General features: G+C 36.8%; 1 protein-coding gene across 2 annotated transcripts; it reads right to left on the bottom strand.

The window, feature by feature from the left end:
* Positions 1-6,352: 6,352 nt before the first annotated feature.
* On the bottom strand, positions 6,353-16,010 carry tbcela (tubulin folding cofactor E-like a). Of its 2 annotated transcripts, XM_007555950.2 has the most exons (11): positions 15,914-16,010; positions 14,054-14,160; positions 13,874-13,938; positions 12,697-12,876; positions 11,154-11,293; positions 10,663-10,844; positions 10,148-10,404; positions 9,265-9,391; positions 9,033-9,149; positions 8,812-8,923; positions 6,353-8,442 (listed from the first exon to the last, which is right to left on the bottom strand). In XM_007555950.2, the coding sequence occupies exons 4-11, from the start codon at positions 12,842-12,844 to the stop codon at positions 8,236-8,238; spliced, it is 1,290 nt and encodes a 429-aa protein (XP_007556012.1). In that variant the 5' UTR covers positions 12,845-12,876; positions 13,874-13,938; positions 14,054-14,160; positions 15,914-16,010; the 3' UTR covers positions 6,353-8,235. The 2 variants fall into 2 exon arrangements, with proteins under 2 accessions (XP_007556012.1, XP_016528865.1); XM_016673379.1 differs by lacking the exon at positions 14,054-14,160 and having other exon boundaries at positions 15,914-15,930.
* Between the last annotated feature and the right edge of the window lie 115 nt (positions 16,011-16,125).

Below are 16,125 nucleotides of genomic sequence, written 5' to 3'. Positions count from 1 at the left end.
AAAATAAAATTCTCACATTGCCTATAAATGTAGTTCATTGTTGCTAAAAAAAAATCATTCAGCCAGGTTTAAAATAAGAAGATATTTCTCAAAGTTGTTTTATAATAATTTATATACTGAATCATATAGCTATGCAAAATTGCTATACTAAATCAATTTTAAAAAGCTGAAATTTATTTCTGACAATTCATTCCCAAAAAGTTAGAATATTATGTCATATACCATAAAGATGAATGTAGTAGTAAATTGTTTAAAAACAATATTTTATCAAAAACAAAACACTGTCTAAAATATGTGGGCTTTTCTGTAACTAGGGTCATGTCAAAGATATGTGATTTTAATATTTTTGACTAAATTTGATTCTCCAAATGATGTGGGCTGCCTGAGAAATGGATATCTAACTCTTGATTAGACTGAGATATGGGGAATTTAAAGACCAAGTCAACACCTCAAAGTCTTTGTTGTGCTCCTGAAACAATCCCTAAACCATTTTCTATTTGATGGCAGGATGCACCACCAACATCAGAGAATAGCTTTTCCATAAAAAGGTGCAACAATGCTTAGGATATATCAAAGTAACATCCACATGAACAACAGAATCCTAAAGTTTTCTAGAAGAATACTGACCAAAGCATTGCCTTCCTCTCATGGTACATCCCAGTGCCTTTCTATTTCCAGGTAAGAAAGGTCATGTCGCCAACCTAACTTGGCTCTTATCAAACTATCTCAAAACCTCATTTGCTCATTTTCCTGTTCTTGGTCTTCAAAGGTAAAATACTTGCTTGCTGCCTGATATACCATGTCCAATAATAACCATGTCACGATAAAGAGATCATCAGTGATCTGTCAGTATAGTTACAATGCTATACCTAATCAGTTTATTTCCTTAGCTGCAAGAAGTGACTGGCTCTCTGCATCAAAGCGAATGAGTAATGGACGCTGAGCTTTGCATTCCCTCTGCTGTGCTATAATACTGAACATCTTCCAAAAAGTGGGCCCGGGTCCAAAACTGCTACTGTGAATGAAACAGCGTCAGACAAGAGAGGAGGGAGACGGCCATTTATTAACATTCAGTGACGCATCTTTCATCCCAAGAAAGATGACTCACTCTGATCTTTAAAAAAAAAAAAGACTTTTTATGGTTTCTTGGAAAGCAAAATCATGATTTAATTGCTACAGATGAGACTGTGTGAAATGATTAACTTAAATATTGGTGTGTACTACAGAAATATCTCATTTGATTCAACATAATTCTATGAATGTAGGGAAATATAAGCAAAACATACATATTATAAAGTGTGCTTGTTAATGAATCCACAGAAGTACTGATTTAGTAAATCAATTAGTGACATAATGTACCATCAAAAGCTGCAAGGTGTTTAACAGTATAGATTGAAAATCTGAAAACACCTATGGAAGTCCAAATTGATCACAATCAAATAAATTAAAAATTATGTCAATTAAATTTTGTATTTTTTTCAAGTGCAGACAAATACATTTAATATACCCACTGTGTGCCATACAGTGGGCAGTTCACACATCGAAGTCCTTGATGAAGCTGTCCAATGTTCAATTTCTGACCTTGGGAATTTAGCTGCATGTTTTAACCTCTTCTGTCTGCCCAGTACCTGCACAATTACTGTGAATCTTATCCACATTTATGTCATTGTTAATTTATTAACTATACAATAGTTATTAAATTATTAAATAGTTAAATATGATAATCAAATGAAATTAAATTTTGAATTTCTTAAATAATTCTTTCTGTAGTTTGATCTTTTTTTTATAGTTCTTGTGCTGGAAAACATTTTGAAATACTTTAGGTTTTCTGCGGGGCCCATCAAACAGACTAATATCTGATTGGTTCACCTGCTCACCAAGTCGAATTCAGCCCAATCACTTTAAGTTATAGCACTAGTAATCCCACCCACTGAGCCAGGTGAGGAAAGCTGACAACTTATACATTAGTAATATACTGCAACTAGGTTATGAAATGAATAGTTTACTAGTTAATAAAAACAATTTCTTCTAAATAAAATATTGCTATGCATATTTTGTTATGTACTAATTAACAGTTACACATAATTAATAAACACATAATTGATCAATCTATAATTATTTGACTTCATAATGTAATTAAATCATTTTTGGAACTTCAAAACAAAGAAGGTCAATCAATAAGTGAAAAATAGTAGTTCTATTGTTCAAATAAAGTGTCCTGAAGTGAACCTGCTTGGCAGGTTAGCCATGAATGTTGGGGTCTATTTGTCAAAGTAGTCATGGTGTTCTGCAAGGCATTTATCAGTCTATACCAACTTATTTTTACAGGGTTGTGGGCGGTTGGTGCCTAACTCTGGTTGTTATTAGATATGACACAAGGTACTCCTTGGACAGGTCATGAGGGCAACGAGGAGAAAAACAGGACAGGCAACCATGCAAACATACACTCCCTCCTCAGGGCATTTCGGAAAAACCAATTAACCCAACATGAATGTTTTTAGACCGGGAGGAAGATGGAATCAGGAGTTAACCCATGAATGCATAGAAACTTAATACAGAAAGACCCCAACTTTCTTCATTACAACTGTACTCCCATGCAGCATCGGCAGATGGGAGTGGTGAGATTTTTAAATAAAAAGTGCTGTGCATTTGATTTAAGTAACATTTTTACAAAAATGAAATTATTTATTTAATTTGTAATAAATACTTTTACAAATGAAATTTGTAAAATTAAATCATGGATCTAAATCCATACATGATTTAGACTCTGAGATGCACAAATATTGATTTAATAAATTATTTTTATATAATTTGGACAGTTTGATCTTCCAAATTTTGCAGAACTCTTGAATGCCCATACTGAACGCATGTTAGCAGAAAACATCAATTTACCAGAACAGTGAAGCCTTAAACCAGGAATGTCCAACTCCAGTACTCAAGGGAGAGTGTCTTGCATTTTTTAGATGAATTTCTGCACCGACAATTAGCTTCTCAGAGTGTTGTTGAGTTTTGAAGGAGTTCTGCTAATGAATCATTCAATTGATTCAGGTGTGTGATGGAAACATCTAAAACATGCTGGATGGTATTCCTTTGACTCTAGACATCAACTGGTTTAAAGAAAGCTCCTGCACTCGTGCGTCAGGCAGATCCTAAAATCCTGGAAGGATTTATTGTGCAAGTAAAAAAAAAAAAAAAGAAAGTGATTTGCTAGTTTTGCTAAGAGAACAAAAAACTAACAGGAATGTCAATAATAAACTGTTTAAATCAACAATTTTACTGAAGCTATGACTTCATATGTGGCAGCCATATTGGATTTCGAGGTCAGGGTTGTTAAGGCACATCTAGCTGATCTTTCAGACTCTAAATTTGAGATTTCTTACTTCCAGAACTAAATAGAAGCCAACATTAGTGGGTTGGTACCCGACTACTTAAATGACATTACCACCATTTTGTGCTCTCCATAGGCTTTATTAGCATTTTTTCTAACACTCATTGTGAATTTCCTTTACCACATAATATTTTAAGATATGACTGTTTTTAGGATATTATGTTGGTTTCAACTAGATGGGTAAAAATCTGAGATTTAACACCACAATTAGGTCTTCATATTAATGTAAAGAAGCAGAGGCGCCTAACTAGCTTCGCTTTGCACAAAATCCTCCAAAAGGGGAACATAGAAGTTAGAAACAATAGCCTACTTATATATAACTGTGTACTAAGATCAGGCTTTAACAGAATCAGAAAACATACAGGTGTATTCTTTCCTATTTGCCTCATTTCTCCACTCTTTTTTTTTCTTTGCTAAGCTAAGCTAACAATCTCCAGTGTGTAGAAATACATGTGGTTTAATCACCTCATGTTATTCTTGGCAAAAAAAAAAGGCAAATAAGACATTTTTTTTTCAAATATTGAACAATTTTTTTTTACAATGTTTTAACTTACAGTACATCAATGTGCAAAAAACATGAAAATTACACTTATCTTGAATAAAAAGTAAAGATATCAATAATAATGTTTAAGTGCATTCTGATCTACTGAAGATACTGCTGGTGTGGTTTTGGTTTGTGTGGTGGATGTCTCCATGTTGAACTGTTGAATAATTAATAAAAAATGGTTCTTGAAATGAAAACCTCTCAGTTTGATTCTCTGGAAGCTGATGCTTCATGCTGATGGCGCCTTAACTCTGACAAACGCAAAACCTGCAGCACAAAACAGCTAAACAGACAGGTAAAGAGGAACTTCAGAAAATAATAAAGGTAAAACTTTGCAATTAAAGGACCTATGTGTGTGGGAGTTTTGTTGTTTTTAAGCCTTTTACTTGTGGATTTTAAATATGAAAAACTTTAATGCCAACGTCTTATGTCAATCAAACATCACTTAAATCTTTTTTTTAATTACAAAAAATCTGTATGGTACTTTAAGGGGCTGTAAAAGGCTAAATTTCAGCTCACAACAGAAGAAACATTACACCAGAATTTCAAGAAATGATAAATCTCTACATAAAGGCTTGAAATCATCCACTCTCTGTTAAATTAAGACACAGTGTCATGAAGTGCATTACTCGATGGATCTAGGCAGGTGTGAAAACTTTCCTTGTGAACACACAATCAATAAATAGATATCATGCATATCATTATATCATCCCTCGCTGCAAATTAATGCAACATTCTCTTATTCCAAACAAGCTCACACTGATTAAGACACATTCAGGTAGTAGTACCTGAAACCTGATGGTTGGTGCTTGCACTACATTACTGCCTCTTTGTTCTGTTTGCTATGGCTGCAATTCATGCTAAACTAACATTGATTTCAAAACTGCTGTGATCAAATATGGAGGAAAGGGTCCAACTTGTTTTTTTTATCCTTTAACACTTATTCAAGTATAGTTGTAGATTTGGAGAACAAACACTCTAGATAAGGGAAAAAAACTTTCGAGCATCAGCTCTAAAATGGAGATTCCTAATTTACTCAAATATCAAGTTTTCTCTAGTTTTGAAGTGGAAAGGAAAATACAGTTAACCATTGGCTTAGAGAACTAAGAATTTCAATGTCAAGGCAAATTAGACTTTAACATTTAAAACAGTTTCTTAAAGAATTTATTAATGTTAAATAATTTAATTCAAGTTCATTCTGGGTAAAAAAAAAACTGCAGTTTTATTATTGTCTCAATCTTATGTGTATCTGATGGAGAAAAAAATCTTTTAAAATTTCCCTTTTTGCTTTTACAAATAGAATGGAGAATTAAAATAATTTCTAACTTTGTGCTAAAGAACCGATGTATAATGTAGTATATTACACAAGCTTGACCAGTTGAAAGATTTTGAACTTAAGGTGTTAAAATGTAATTCAGATTCCCTCAAAAGAGAGTTGGATCTTTTTGTTAATAGACCGCAGCTAGAAATTTGTCTCCCAGGAGCAACTAGGAAGGGACATTTCATTTTGAAGCTCAACAAAATGTTGAGCTGATTTCTTGAACAGTAACATAGCATTAACATAGCTGTCCATAGCTGTCACAATGTTTTGGGACTCTGCTAAGTAGCTTGTTAAAGGAAAATCATTAGCATCAAACTCTTAAGGTCAATGCTTCTTGTTTACAAGAAGGATACGTTCTCATAAAATCAATAACTATTGTATATATATATACCACATTGTAATAACTTTAATCACAGTAATAATATTGATTCTAAGATATTATTCAGTGTTTGGTGAAAGTGTTTTTGTGCAGGATGGATGGAAAGGTAAAATACATAAATGTCCCCAGGGCAGGTCAAAAGTGTGTTTAAATGCCACAACTAATATCAGCATCTGCTTATGCACTGCTTATACAGCATTTCAAAAATGTAAAGAAGATAAAAAAATAAAAAAGTGCAAACCTTCAATGAAGACACTGTACTCTGCTGAGATTTGTAATATTTTGCATTCAGTGTCATTTATTATGCATTTCAAGCCTGCAACACATTTAAAGACAATCTATGAATGGCATTGTGTAAAGTGAAAGAACAAATGGGATTTAAAATATGTGAAGATGTCTGATTTTTGTAGATATGATTTGGTGTAAAAGCTGCTCCTGTGACAGGCTAACTTTTCTGGTTTTCTATGTTTACCCTAGATTGCAGGCTACAGAGGTGGTGGTGTCAGGTTCCATCTTTCTAACACCTACAGTGCAGCCTTGTCCTGTCTCTTTGGGCAGTTTTTGCAACCATTCACAACTTGAGATGTGAATAAACACATATGGGTTGCATTGTTAGGTGACCTGTTCAGATCATCTTTGAGAGTGACTGTTCTTCCTGTAATTATATGCAATAATTCCCACTTTGGTTCAGAACTGAAGAAGAATTTTGGATGACAGGTGTATTAAGTAAAATAAATCTTCCTCCCCAGTCTACTACTTTGGTTTGGTCTGTCACACAAAATCCCCTAACTGCAAATTGGCAAACTATGCAAAAGTGTGAATTATTAACAAGGCACTAAATCAATATTCCTTTAATACAAATGGAATTTGCATATTTCTCCCTTAACAGTCCAGAATATCATGAAATGACTATGGTGTTAGTGCACAGGCTTAAACTGCTCATTTCTGTACACAGACGGAATATGAACAGGAGTGTCAACATCCCATCCAAAGGCTAGGATTATTTTTTATTATTATTTTAATTTTTTACCTAGCCCTCATTTCCACCTCTATAATATCTGCATTGAAGCACAAAAGCACAGCAGAGATTTCAGAACAACATGTGGGTCTTCCCCTAGGAGGTTCACACGTTTCTCAAAAAGGCAGTGTAAAATATTACTCTCCATACCTTACAAAGTTATGGCAGAGGAAGAAAAGAGACTGTCCCAAATATGATTATGATCTGATGTAAAAAAGAGAATCTGTGGAGAAATTTAAAACCAAATGTCTGAAGAGGATGAAAACTTCTTACTGTTGTGCTTTAAAGAAAACTGGTTGATTTTCAGATGACAGAACATCTCCACTCTGAAATACTTGAAATGTCTAATTTGGAATGTGTTGCAGGCTTATGCAATAAAAATTGAAATGTACGTTTAAAAGATGATGATACTGATCAGACATACCAACATCTCTCGGCCTCTACTGTTTGTAGAGAGATAAATTAATCTGCCGAATAGAATCCCCTTTTTGAATTATTAAACATACAAAACTAAATGAGAACTGTTAAATCAAACACACTTGTCTAATCATAAAGGCTGATCACAAAGATTGTCATTCAAGTTGTGTTTATGCATCACGTTTTGCCTCACAAAGAGGCCTGCAGGGGGCAGCATACAACATTAAACACCTGTGGTTGTGTGAGTGAATACACTAAAGAAGAGGTTTGTGATATCAAATATCACATCTCAGTGTAATGTGATTTTACATAATATTGGCAGCTGAGGATTTGTTGTGATAAACTGGTATAATTAAGCTCTTTCTATTCATTTCCTATCAACTTTCTTATTGTTTGCCAACAGGAAACACATTTTACACTTAGCTTATATCAATTTCTGGTTGGAAACTAGACTGTAACTGCGATTATTGTTTCATAAAAGCACCAATCGTGGACCATCAGTCTATGTAAGCTACACAATACTGGTGGGGTGGTCAGTTTAATATTTCTTGTACTTTCATAAGGACTGTAAAAACATGACTAAAATATCCTCCAACAGAATTGGACCCAGTTTTATCCCCCATCCTGCGTTTGACATTTTAATTTAGGCAGATTTTCTGTAGTATCGAAGGCCAAAGTGCACCTGAGAGCAGCCGTCCGTCTCCACATGGCAACAGGTTCTTGTTATGCCAAAACCAGGGTAGCTGTTGAACAGGTGGGCAAGCGAGCAGTGCTGGGCATTTGTCCGTGAAGGTGCTTTGGTGGATGCCGTGTAATAAATAAGCAGCTGAGATTTGCTGCAGTGCCCTCCTGTCTGCTAACGCTGCAAGCAGAATCCATGTTGCTCTCTTAGCCTTTAGCATGAAAAATCTTTCAACTCACGTGAGTTTCTCTTTAAATAAAGCTGAAATATATCATCTCCGGACTTTCAGCGAGGGCCAACCGGCGGCCCACCGTAGTTTCTTTTTCCAGTCTCCAAGATGGCGTTCATCCTTTTACTGCCTCTCTCCATTCAACAAGACACGCCACCTTTGCTGTTTCAGAAGTGTTTCCAAGCAATAACAATTAAGCAATCAACATAGTTCTAGACATCTAAATCTTTCTTATCAAGCTTCTAAACAAAAGGCTTCTACTTGGTCTTGGGCACTACCAGTATTTCACCACCGTCCTGGATGCTGTAGGAGTGGAGAGCCCGGTTGTTGTACTTCAATTCCTCTGGCCCAAAGGCGCTGTCCTTGTCGATGTAGTAAAGCCTCATACTGTTGGTGGAGAGCTGGACCACAGTCTTCAGCTGCTTTTTCAGCTCGGCAACGGTTTGGTCCAAACGGATGCACAGCTGAAACAAAGCCAAATGGAACCAGAGTTGCACCATTGTTTCATCATAAACGCCTGCGCAAATTTTCAATCAATATGCAGTTATATGACCTTCCAACTAAACAACATGAAATGGGTTGGTCAAGACTGGCTTAACATTTTTGTTTAGCTCAATTTGATGGACGCTATGAAATAAAAAAAAAAGTCTTTGATGGCAACAGTTATTTTTGGGCTCAGAAACATACATTTCTGGTCCTAATAAAGACAAGGACTGGCTAGCCTTAAGTGGCTACAAGATTATTTCAGTGCTTGCTCTCTGTTTAGAGGGAAACTTGTCCCAAAGTACTTCGTTATGACGGTATTTTTGGTATTAAATCATTACCAAACTAACCTGTTCTACTTTCTCCTCACAGTGAACTTCAACCTGAGCCCTGCAGCGAGGTCTGAGGTCGATTTCAGCGAGCGGCTCCAGCTTGCCGTATTTGGTTATCAGGGAATGGTATCTGGGCACGGAAAGAGCAGGTTTCTTTTTTTTGGTTACTCCACAAACAAACACAAAACACACTTCACTTTTGAAGCTATGATAAAAGACAAACAGGTTGTGCAGTTTACCTGAACGGTAGCTCCTTCTCGGGGCAGTCTAGGTAGTGACGGATGAAGAACCTCTCTGCATCCTCTCGCTCGCTGTCAGTCACAACACTACCATTTAGATGGGACACTGAGGGAAGCCTGAGGAGAGCCATGTAAACATGAGCAAGTTATGCACTAGGGTGTCTCACATGAGTCTCAAAATAGGAGACAAAAATAGTCTCAAATGGTTTTATTCGTGACGGATGAGACTCACTGTGCTATCATGAGGTTGCGGCGCTCTGCCTTGGTGTAAGGCTGCAGTAAGGGAATGCCCTGCAGTCGCACCTCCTCTAACTTTGGAAAGAAGTTCAGCTTCTCAATGTCTTCCCATCGGTTGAGACCTGACAACACATGCACCAAGAAGTTGAGCGACGACTTTCAACTGAACGGACATGACGTTTTTACGGAAAACCTATAAAGGGTTTTCAGGTGTTGAAGCAGTTCAATGCAGCGGCTTTTGTTTCCGGCAGAATTGCTGTGAGGGAGACGTTTATACTCAAGTTAGAACAAGTCCTTTTAAGATCAATTTGAAAAAAAATGTAACAAAGTATTATAAAAGGAAATTACGGTATATTAATACAGTACTGCCTGCCTGCCCGCACATTATGCTTGTGCAAGAAAACTGCTCCAAATGCTGCTGAATACACTTTCCAAATAATCTTTACAACAAATACATTTGTCATTTAAAGAATAACTCTGATGAAGGATGGCTTTCAGGTGGCAAACACTTCAGACAGACAATTGCAGTCTGATACATGAATGGAAATGAATAATTTGAACATTTCTCTGATGTTGATTTTGTCCTTCTCCCTCTGAAAACAGCTTTCACTCTGCTCCTGTAAATAGACACACTGCTTGAGATTAAAGGCTGTGTGGAGAGGACTCTTAGAACAAAGTTTTTATAATAAAAAGACCCATGCTTGTTGTGCTAAAATTATCTGCTGCCATGATACTGAATCCTAATTTTAAATCTCTACAATACAAAATGAAACCACTCAGCTAAAGCAACATTAATCCTCAAGATAGAACTATCATAAGAGACTAATTCAAAGAGTCTAACAGCGAATCAAAACAAGCCCACGCTGCGACCCACTGACCTGAGTTGTTTAGGTTGATCCTGCGCAGGTTGGGGAAGAGTCGTGCCAGGATATCCTTGTTGTCCTGAATGGAGGCCAAGTTGTTGTTGGCCATGATCAGAGTGTCCAGGCTGGGAAACATGGAGCCAAACTTGCCCACTTCGGCCCAGTCGTGGAGGCTGTTGTCTGTGATGTGAAGGAGGCGCAGGGTGGGACAGGCCACGCTGGAGGCACTCACACTACTGTACTCGTTAAGGCACAGGAACAGTTCCTCTAGCCTGCAGAAGAACAAAGGGAGAGTCCAGCCGTGGCTGAGGAAAATACACACTGAAGGGAAAAACAGGGAGAGACATACAATGGATCTCAGAAGAGTGCGCACACCTAGTTTCTGGTGAAACTATTCATCTGTTGTTTTGGATGTACACTTAAATTTACAGGAATAAATAATAAATGATAAAACAACCAACCAGTTAAGAGGCAGCCAAATACGTAACATCACTCCTTTAAAAGCAGGGATTTAGTGTAGCTCTTCTTACTCAGGGATGTTCTGGGTCAGCAGCATCACTGTATCCCAGGATATCTGAGTGTTGTTGAGAACAAGGCGTCGCACTCGTGAAAAGGCTTCAGCACACTGCGGCTCAAGAGTGGTTCCTGCCAGCGGGTTGGAGCTCAGGTTGAGGAACTCCAGATTGGGGATGCTTGATACAATTTTACTGATCTGAAAAAAATAGGATCAGTATTTTTAATCTGATACACACAAAGAAAGCTTTAAAAACTGGGAATCTGAAAATATGTCACACTGAGGGGTTGAGAACCTGCATACATCTAACTTTGTTTTCAGATTTAACACCGGAAAGACTGTGAGGAAAAGTCCAAATCCTACTACTCAAAAGTTTTCTGTTGTTTTTTTTTTACACATTTGTTTCAACACAATAAAAACAACAACTATAAATAGTCATTGCTTAACCTAATTTGATATTATTAACACTATCTACAGTCAGAAAGGACTGATAGATTTCAAAGTTACTTCTTGCCAGTCTTGAAGATTGTTGTGCGATAGATCCAGCTCAATGACATGAGCACAGAAGGCAGCGATCTCAGCCTGGTCTCCTGCTTTGCTGATCCCACAACCATTCAGCACCAGCACACTGGGCAAGTTCAGACGGTCTAGTGTGAGGGACAGAGGGACATTTTAAAGTTTTTTTTAAGGGCTGTGAACACAACTAGGTCTGGAAGTTCAGAGTGAACACTTCACTTAGAAGTTACAGGAGTAGTTCAGGATGCAGAACTGGACTGTACAACTATAGAGGGGAAAGAATAGTTTTTCTACATATGTCTGTTTGTGAAAAAAAAATGCAGGCCTTATATTTAAGTTGCATAAAATAGCTTTGATTTTTAAATGATCGGTTTTTCTCTCCTTGCAGTAAGAGAGAAGGAAAACAGAATTTGTGGCTGCAGGTGATCCATTGTGAATGACATGAAGATACTGCTGACAAATCTAAACTCCTGCAGGACGTTTCTGCTCGTGGCATTTTGAGCTCAAATCCAAACAAGCAGAAGCTTAAAATATGAACAATGTGGACATCAGCCACAATTAAATACAATTTAAAAAGTCTCAAAGTTGATATTTATATGTGTGAACATATTAAAACTTCAGATGCACGCATCAAAAATAATTTATTAAGAATTTTTCTTCTAATTATGTACAATTTTTAAATAAATATCTTTACTTCATGACAATTTGTTAGATACAGAGTACATTTATTTAATCTCACCCTTCAAATTAAATAATTCATAAAGTCAATCATGGTAGTTTTGATTTGTAAGGCGGTCGTTTCTGTGCAGTTTAAGCAGTCAGATGTTAGGGCGACAGCAGCAAATAAATGATATTTAACAACGTACTTATGTACGTTTAGCACTAGTGGCGTTTAGTGACAAGAAATGGACAGAAAGAGAAGAAGGAAAGATGCTCTGCCAGCTACACCACAGAACACCCTGTGATTCAGACTTTGATTAGGTTATTACTTTTAACTGCAGCCGTTTTTAAAGTGAAGTGTTCTTGGTTAAATATGCTAAATGTCACATTGCTCCCTCAAGTGTGTAGTTCTTATTACTTTTAAAAAAAAAAGCCACCATAATACTTCATATTAACATGTCAGACATAGATGTGACAGAACATTTTATCAGGGCATCTGTGCGAATATGGTTATAATTAGTGGGGGGAAAAATGTTTGGCATTTCCTTCTATTGACCTGCCAGTGGTTTCAGGAAATGTAAAAACTGAAACAATTCAAAACCAAAACAAGGTGAGGCATCATAGAAACAATGTTATTGGTTTGAGACAGAAATAATACAATAAAATAAAAAAAATTCATAAAAAAATAAATGAAAATAAAATAAAAACATAAGAAAATATTCATTCATCATACAGTCATTGTGCAAGAATGAACAAATCCTTTGATTATTTTAATCACAGGGTAAAACTTGGTGCCAATAAATAACAAAACGCCTCTCAGCAGAAATAAAATAAGTATGCTGCCAACAAGGCAAAGGTGACCTCTCCATCTCACCCTTCATGGGGGAACCCTGGAGACCTGCAGTGGGAACCACCACCACTCCCATCCCAGGGCCTCTGCGGTACGGGAAGTTTTCTGGGCTGTACTTCTCATTGATAACCTCCACAAAGGAACGACCTTCCCTGTCTTCTGGAGGCTCCATGACGCTTTCCTGAACAGCGGCCTCCTCTTCAGCTGTGGAAACGAATGTCAGGTAAATGTCACAACCCTTCAAGAACTTATCTCACCGCTAGGGACCTCTAGATCTTTGCAATGTTTTCTGTTGATTTGACTTCATAAGACGTAGACATAGTTAAGTAGTTCAAGAACTGGTTTTGGAAAAGAAAAAAAATAAGAAGGGAGCGCTGTAGTAATTTTATTTAACATGCAATAAATTTAGGAAATATATTTATTTTTCAGTGGAATCATTATGGTTTGAGGCTTTATAATTGTTTTCGTTGATATTTTTTCTCAATGCATTCTGTAAACAAACAACACAGAGTAGTGGCAGTGCTTACAGCATGCTCTTACACTCTGTCCTTTAAATCTGATAAGGATGGGTTCAGAATAACTATTGCCTATTTTTTTTTATTACACATGAGCAACTGTAAACAAATTAATTGGATAACATGGATGATAGCCAGAGCGGTCTTGAGCACAGCACTGCTTTTTTCTGCCAATGCTCATTGTACCTCCATACTTAATGCTTGCTTTTCTGCTTGAAAGGACTCTAACAATACTTTAAAAATAAAAAAAGTTTAACACCCTCCCTTATGCCTTCCCCACTCAGTTCCTTCAGACTAGTAGCAACAGCAAACAGCTGGTGGAACTGCGCGTCTGTTGAACTTGTTTGCTATATAAAGCATTTTTACAAGTGAAGGTAATTGATGGTGCTAGAAAATGTAACTATGTGCCCAGAAAAATACATAAGGCTTCCCCTTTAAATGTAGAAAAAGAAACCGTAGCACGTGGACCAAGATAATCACTTGACTTCCCATAATTAAAATGACCAGCATCTGTTTTATAAGGCTTGGCAGGCAGAGCCTCACTGTGGAATATGCTGGAGGGAAACATAAATTATGTATCAGTTGTTGCTTGAATAAAAATATAAAGGATCATATTACAGTGTCTTATGCAGCTGCCTAAAGTGACATCACAGTGTTTTCTAACAGTGGGGGTTCAGTCGCCATACCTGAACCAGTGTCTGGTTTGATGTGGCCACAATCAGCTGTCTGGTGCTGTTTCTGTACGGGCGACCTGTCAGAAACACCGGAATGAGTGTGATTTATATCCGATATAATCATCTACACAGATCATCTCTTGGATGTCCTACCAAAGCTGCGACTAATTAAATAAGTGGTTAACATCTTACTCCAGAATGGATGGAAGGAGAGAGGAGAAGTCTGCAGAAAGAAAACGCTGCTCCCCTTGTTGGCGCTCTTGTCTGACCAGATAAGTGAGGAGGATCACCGCATGTCACTGCAGAACAAACAAGGTCAAGGATCAGTCTCTGGTCATTGACATGCTCACCAATAAAGATCATTAGTGCAAAACAGCAGAGCTCCATTAGAGCTGCTGTGAGCAAGATGACAGAGACACTTTTATTCAGACACCTTTTCACGCAGTAAATATCTATTTCTGAGCTAGTGGCTGTTTTAATTCCATAAATCAGTTATAAAGAGACTGCAATTTGCTCATCATTAAACTAGCTTTGTTGATTTCTATTGTAAATCAAAACGCATTATTTCTTCAGCATAAATTTCACATTTGCCATAACTTCTAGAAAACACTGATAGGCAGTTCATAAATATAAATGACATTTATTCATTAATAAAAGTTTATTTTTATTGGATTTTCTAACCCACAGTTAATATTTCACTGCACAAACGTTTCCTTATCTTTAGATTTATATCCACTAAAATGGAGAGTCCACTCTTGGCCAGTTGTGTATAAAAGTAACACAACATTTTAAATAATTACAATCTGAAACCCCAGAAAAACACTCCATCATGCTGTTCCTACAATTTAAAGCATTTTTAATAAGATTTTACAGAAAGTGGCAGAGTTTTATATGACTGTATGGACAAAGGGGTAATGCAGAATTGCCCCTTCTCCACGTGTTGCTGCATGGGTTTCTATTCTTTACTGTCTTACCAGAAAACCAGAAACAATTTAGGCCTTCGGATAAGACCTGTATCAATTTGCCTAACTTATGATACAAATGACCAAAAGATTTAATATTCTGTGACTTCTGTATTTATTTTGAAGTATGAAACAGTGGTGAAAACAACACGTTTTCAAATGGAATTTACCACTTCTGGCACTGTCCTTAGAATAGCAATATGATTTTCTCTTTTATTATTTTATTTCAATGTATACTTTTTGAATGGGAAATTCAGCATAGATAATTTTACAAATCCTTCACTGAATAGCCAAGTTTTTTTCTTTTCTTGTTTTTATTTTATTGCAATAAAAAAACATGCAAAAAAAAGGTACAGCACAGTGTCCCTCAACCATTTAATGAAACACAAAAAACTGTTTATTTTGCAAATTTCATTCACTGACTTGTACATATTTACAGTATTAAGAGAAATTGCATATGAAGCACAGTTCCAGATGGGTGTGACGTCAATACGAAATCCATTTCCCGATTCACCAATTTGGAAATCGGAAATTCCGACAATCGAGTTTACTCGAACGCACCACAAAAAAAAAAATCCACTTGGCAACCACGGATAAATCTAACAAAAAAGTTACTGACTTAAGCATATGTGAAATGTTTCTTTGAAAATAAATAATGCCGATCCCATGCAAATAATTTTCCGAAAGCACCAACGCGTTATGTTTATGTTGTCATTTCATAAATTGGATTAAAAGGCCCCATCGAGTCTAAAATTCACCGATTTCTTAAAGGAATCTGGTGTTTAAAAGCAGAAGGATGGCGAACCTAATCTGAATGGTAACAGCTCCCGTTTACAGTAAAAACATAAACAGGGGAATGACTACTATAGACAGATTACTAAGCTTTACATCTTGCTTGTATCTCACGGTCAGAGTCCTGTCTACTCTGAAAATAACCAGTCTGACCCCCAGCAGCAGGAGCAACGGCTCGATGGAGCCCGAAACGGAGAACAGATGGAAACCGTAGAAATGTGGTGTTAATGTTCTCCAAGACGGTGATAATACTCTGAGCTGGGCTCAGACAATGACATGATGGTAGGTGCGTACGTACCTTTATGTCCACACTGGATCCCCCTTGTTGATGAAAACAAACCAGCTGTCATTTGGTCTCCCCCTACATACAGGAAGTGACGTCATGTTGCCGAAAGCACTTTCCCGGTTTCTTTTTCTGCACACAATAATCTAATAACGCTCAGTGGCAAATGTTAAAGTGATTCCTTTTATGAGCCCGGTTTATGTGATGTTTTTAAAGAAAAATACAGA

Source organism: Poecilia formosa, unplaced genomic scaffold (assembly GCF_000485575.1).
Source record: "Poecilia formosa unplaced genomic scaffold, Poecilia_formosa-5.1.2 Scaffold74, whole genome shotgun sequence".
NCBI classification, from domain to species: Eukaryota; Metazoa; Chordata; class Actinopteri; order Cyprinodontiformes; family Poeciliidae; genus Poecilia; species Poecilia formosa.
The sequence above is the reverse complement of the archived record's forward strand: the minus strand, read 5'-3'. Positions and strand labels throughout refer to the sequence as shown.

Excerpts from the sequence above, each read along its gene's own strand:
- tbcela (XM_007555950.2), bottom strand. The coding sequence starts at position 12,844 with ATGGAGCCTCCAGAAGACAGGGAAGGTCGTTCCTTTGTGGAGGTTATC. Across the intron at positions 10,405-10,662 it reads CTGACCCAGAACATCCCTGA|GCTAGAGGAACTGTTCCTGT; the intron begins GTAAGAAGAGCT and ends GTTCTTCTGCAG. Across the intron at positions 8,443-8,811 it reads GTGAGGAGAAAGTAGAACAG|CTGTGCATCCGTTTGGACCA; the intron begins GTTAGTTTGGTA and ends GCTTTGTTTCAG.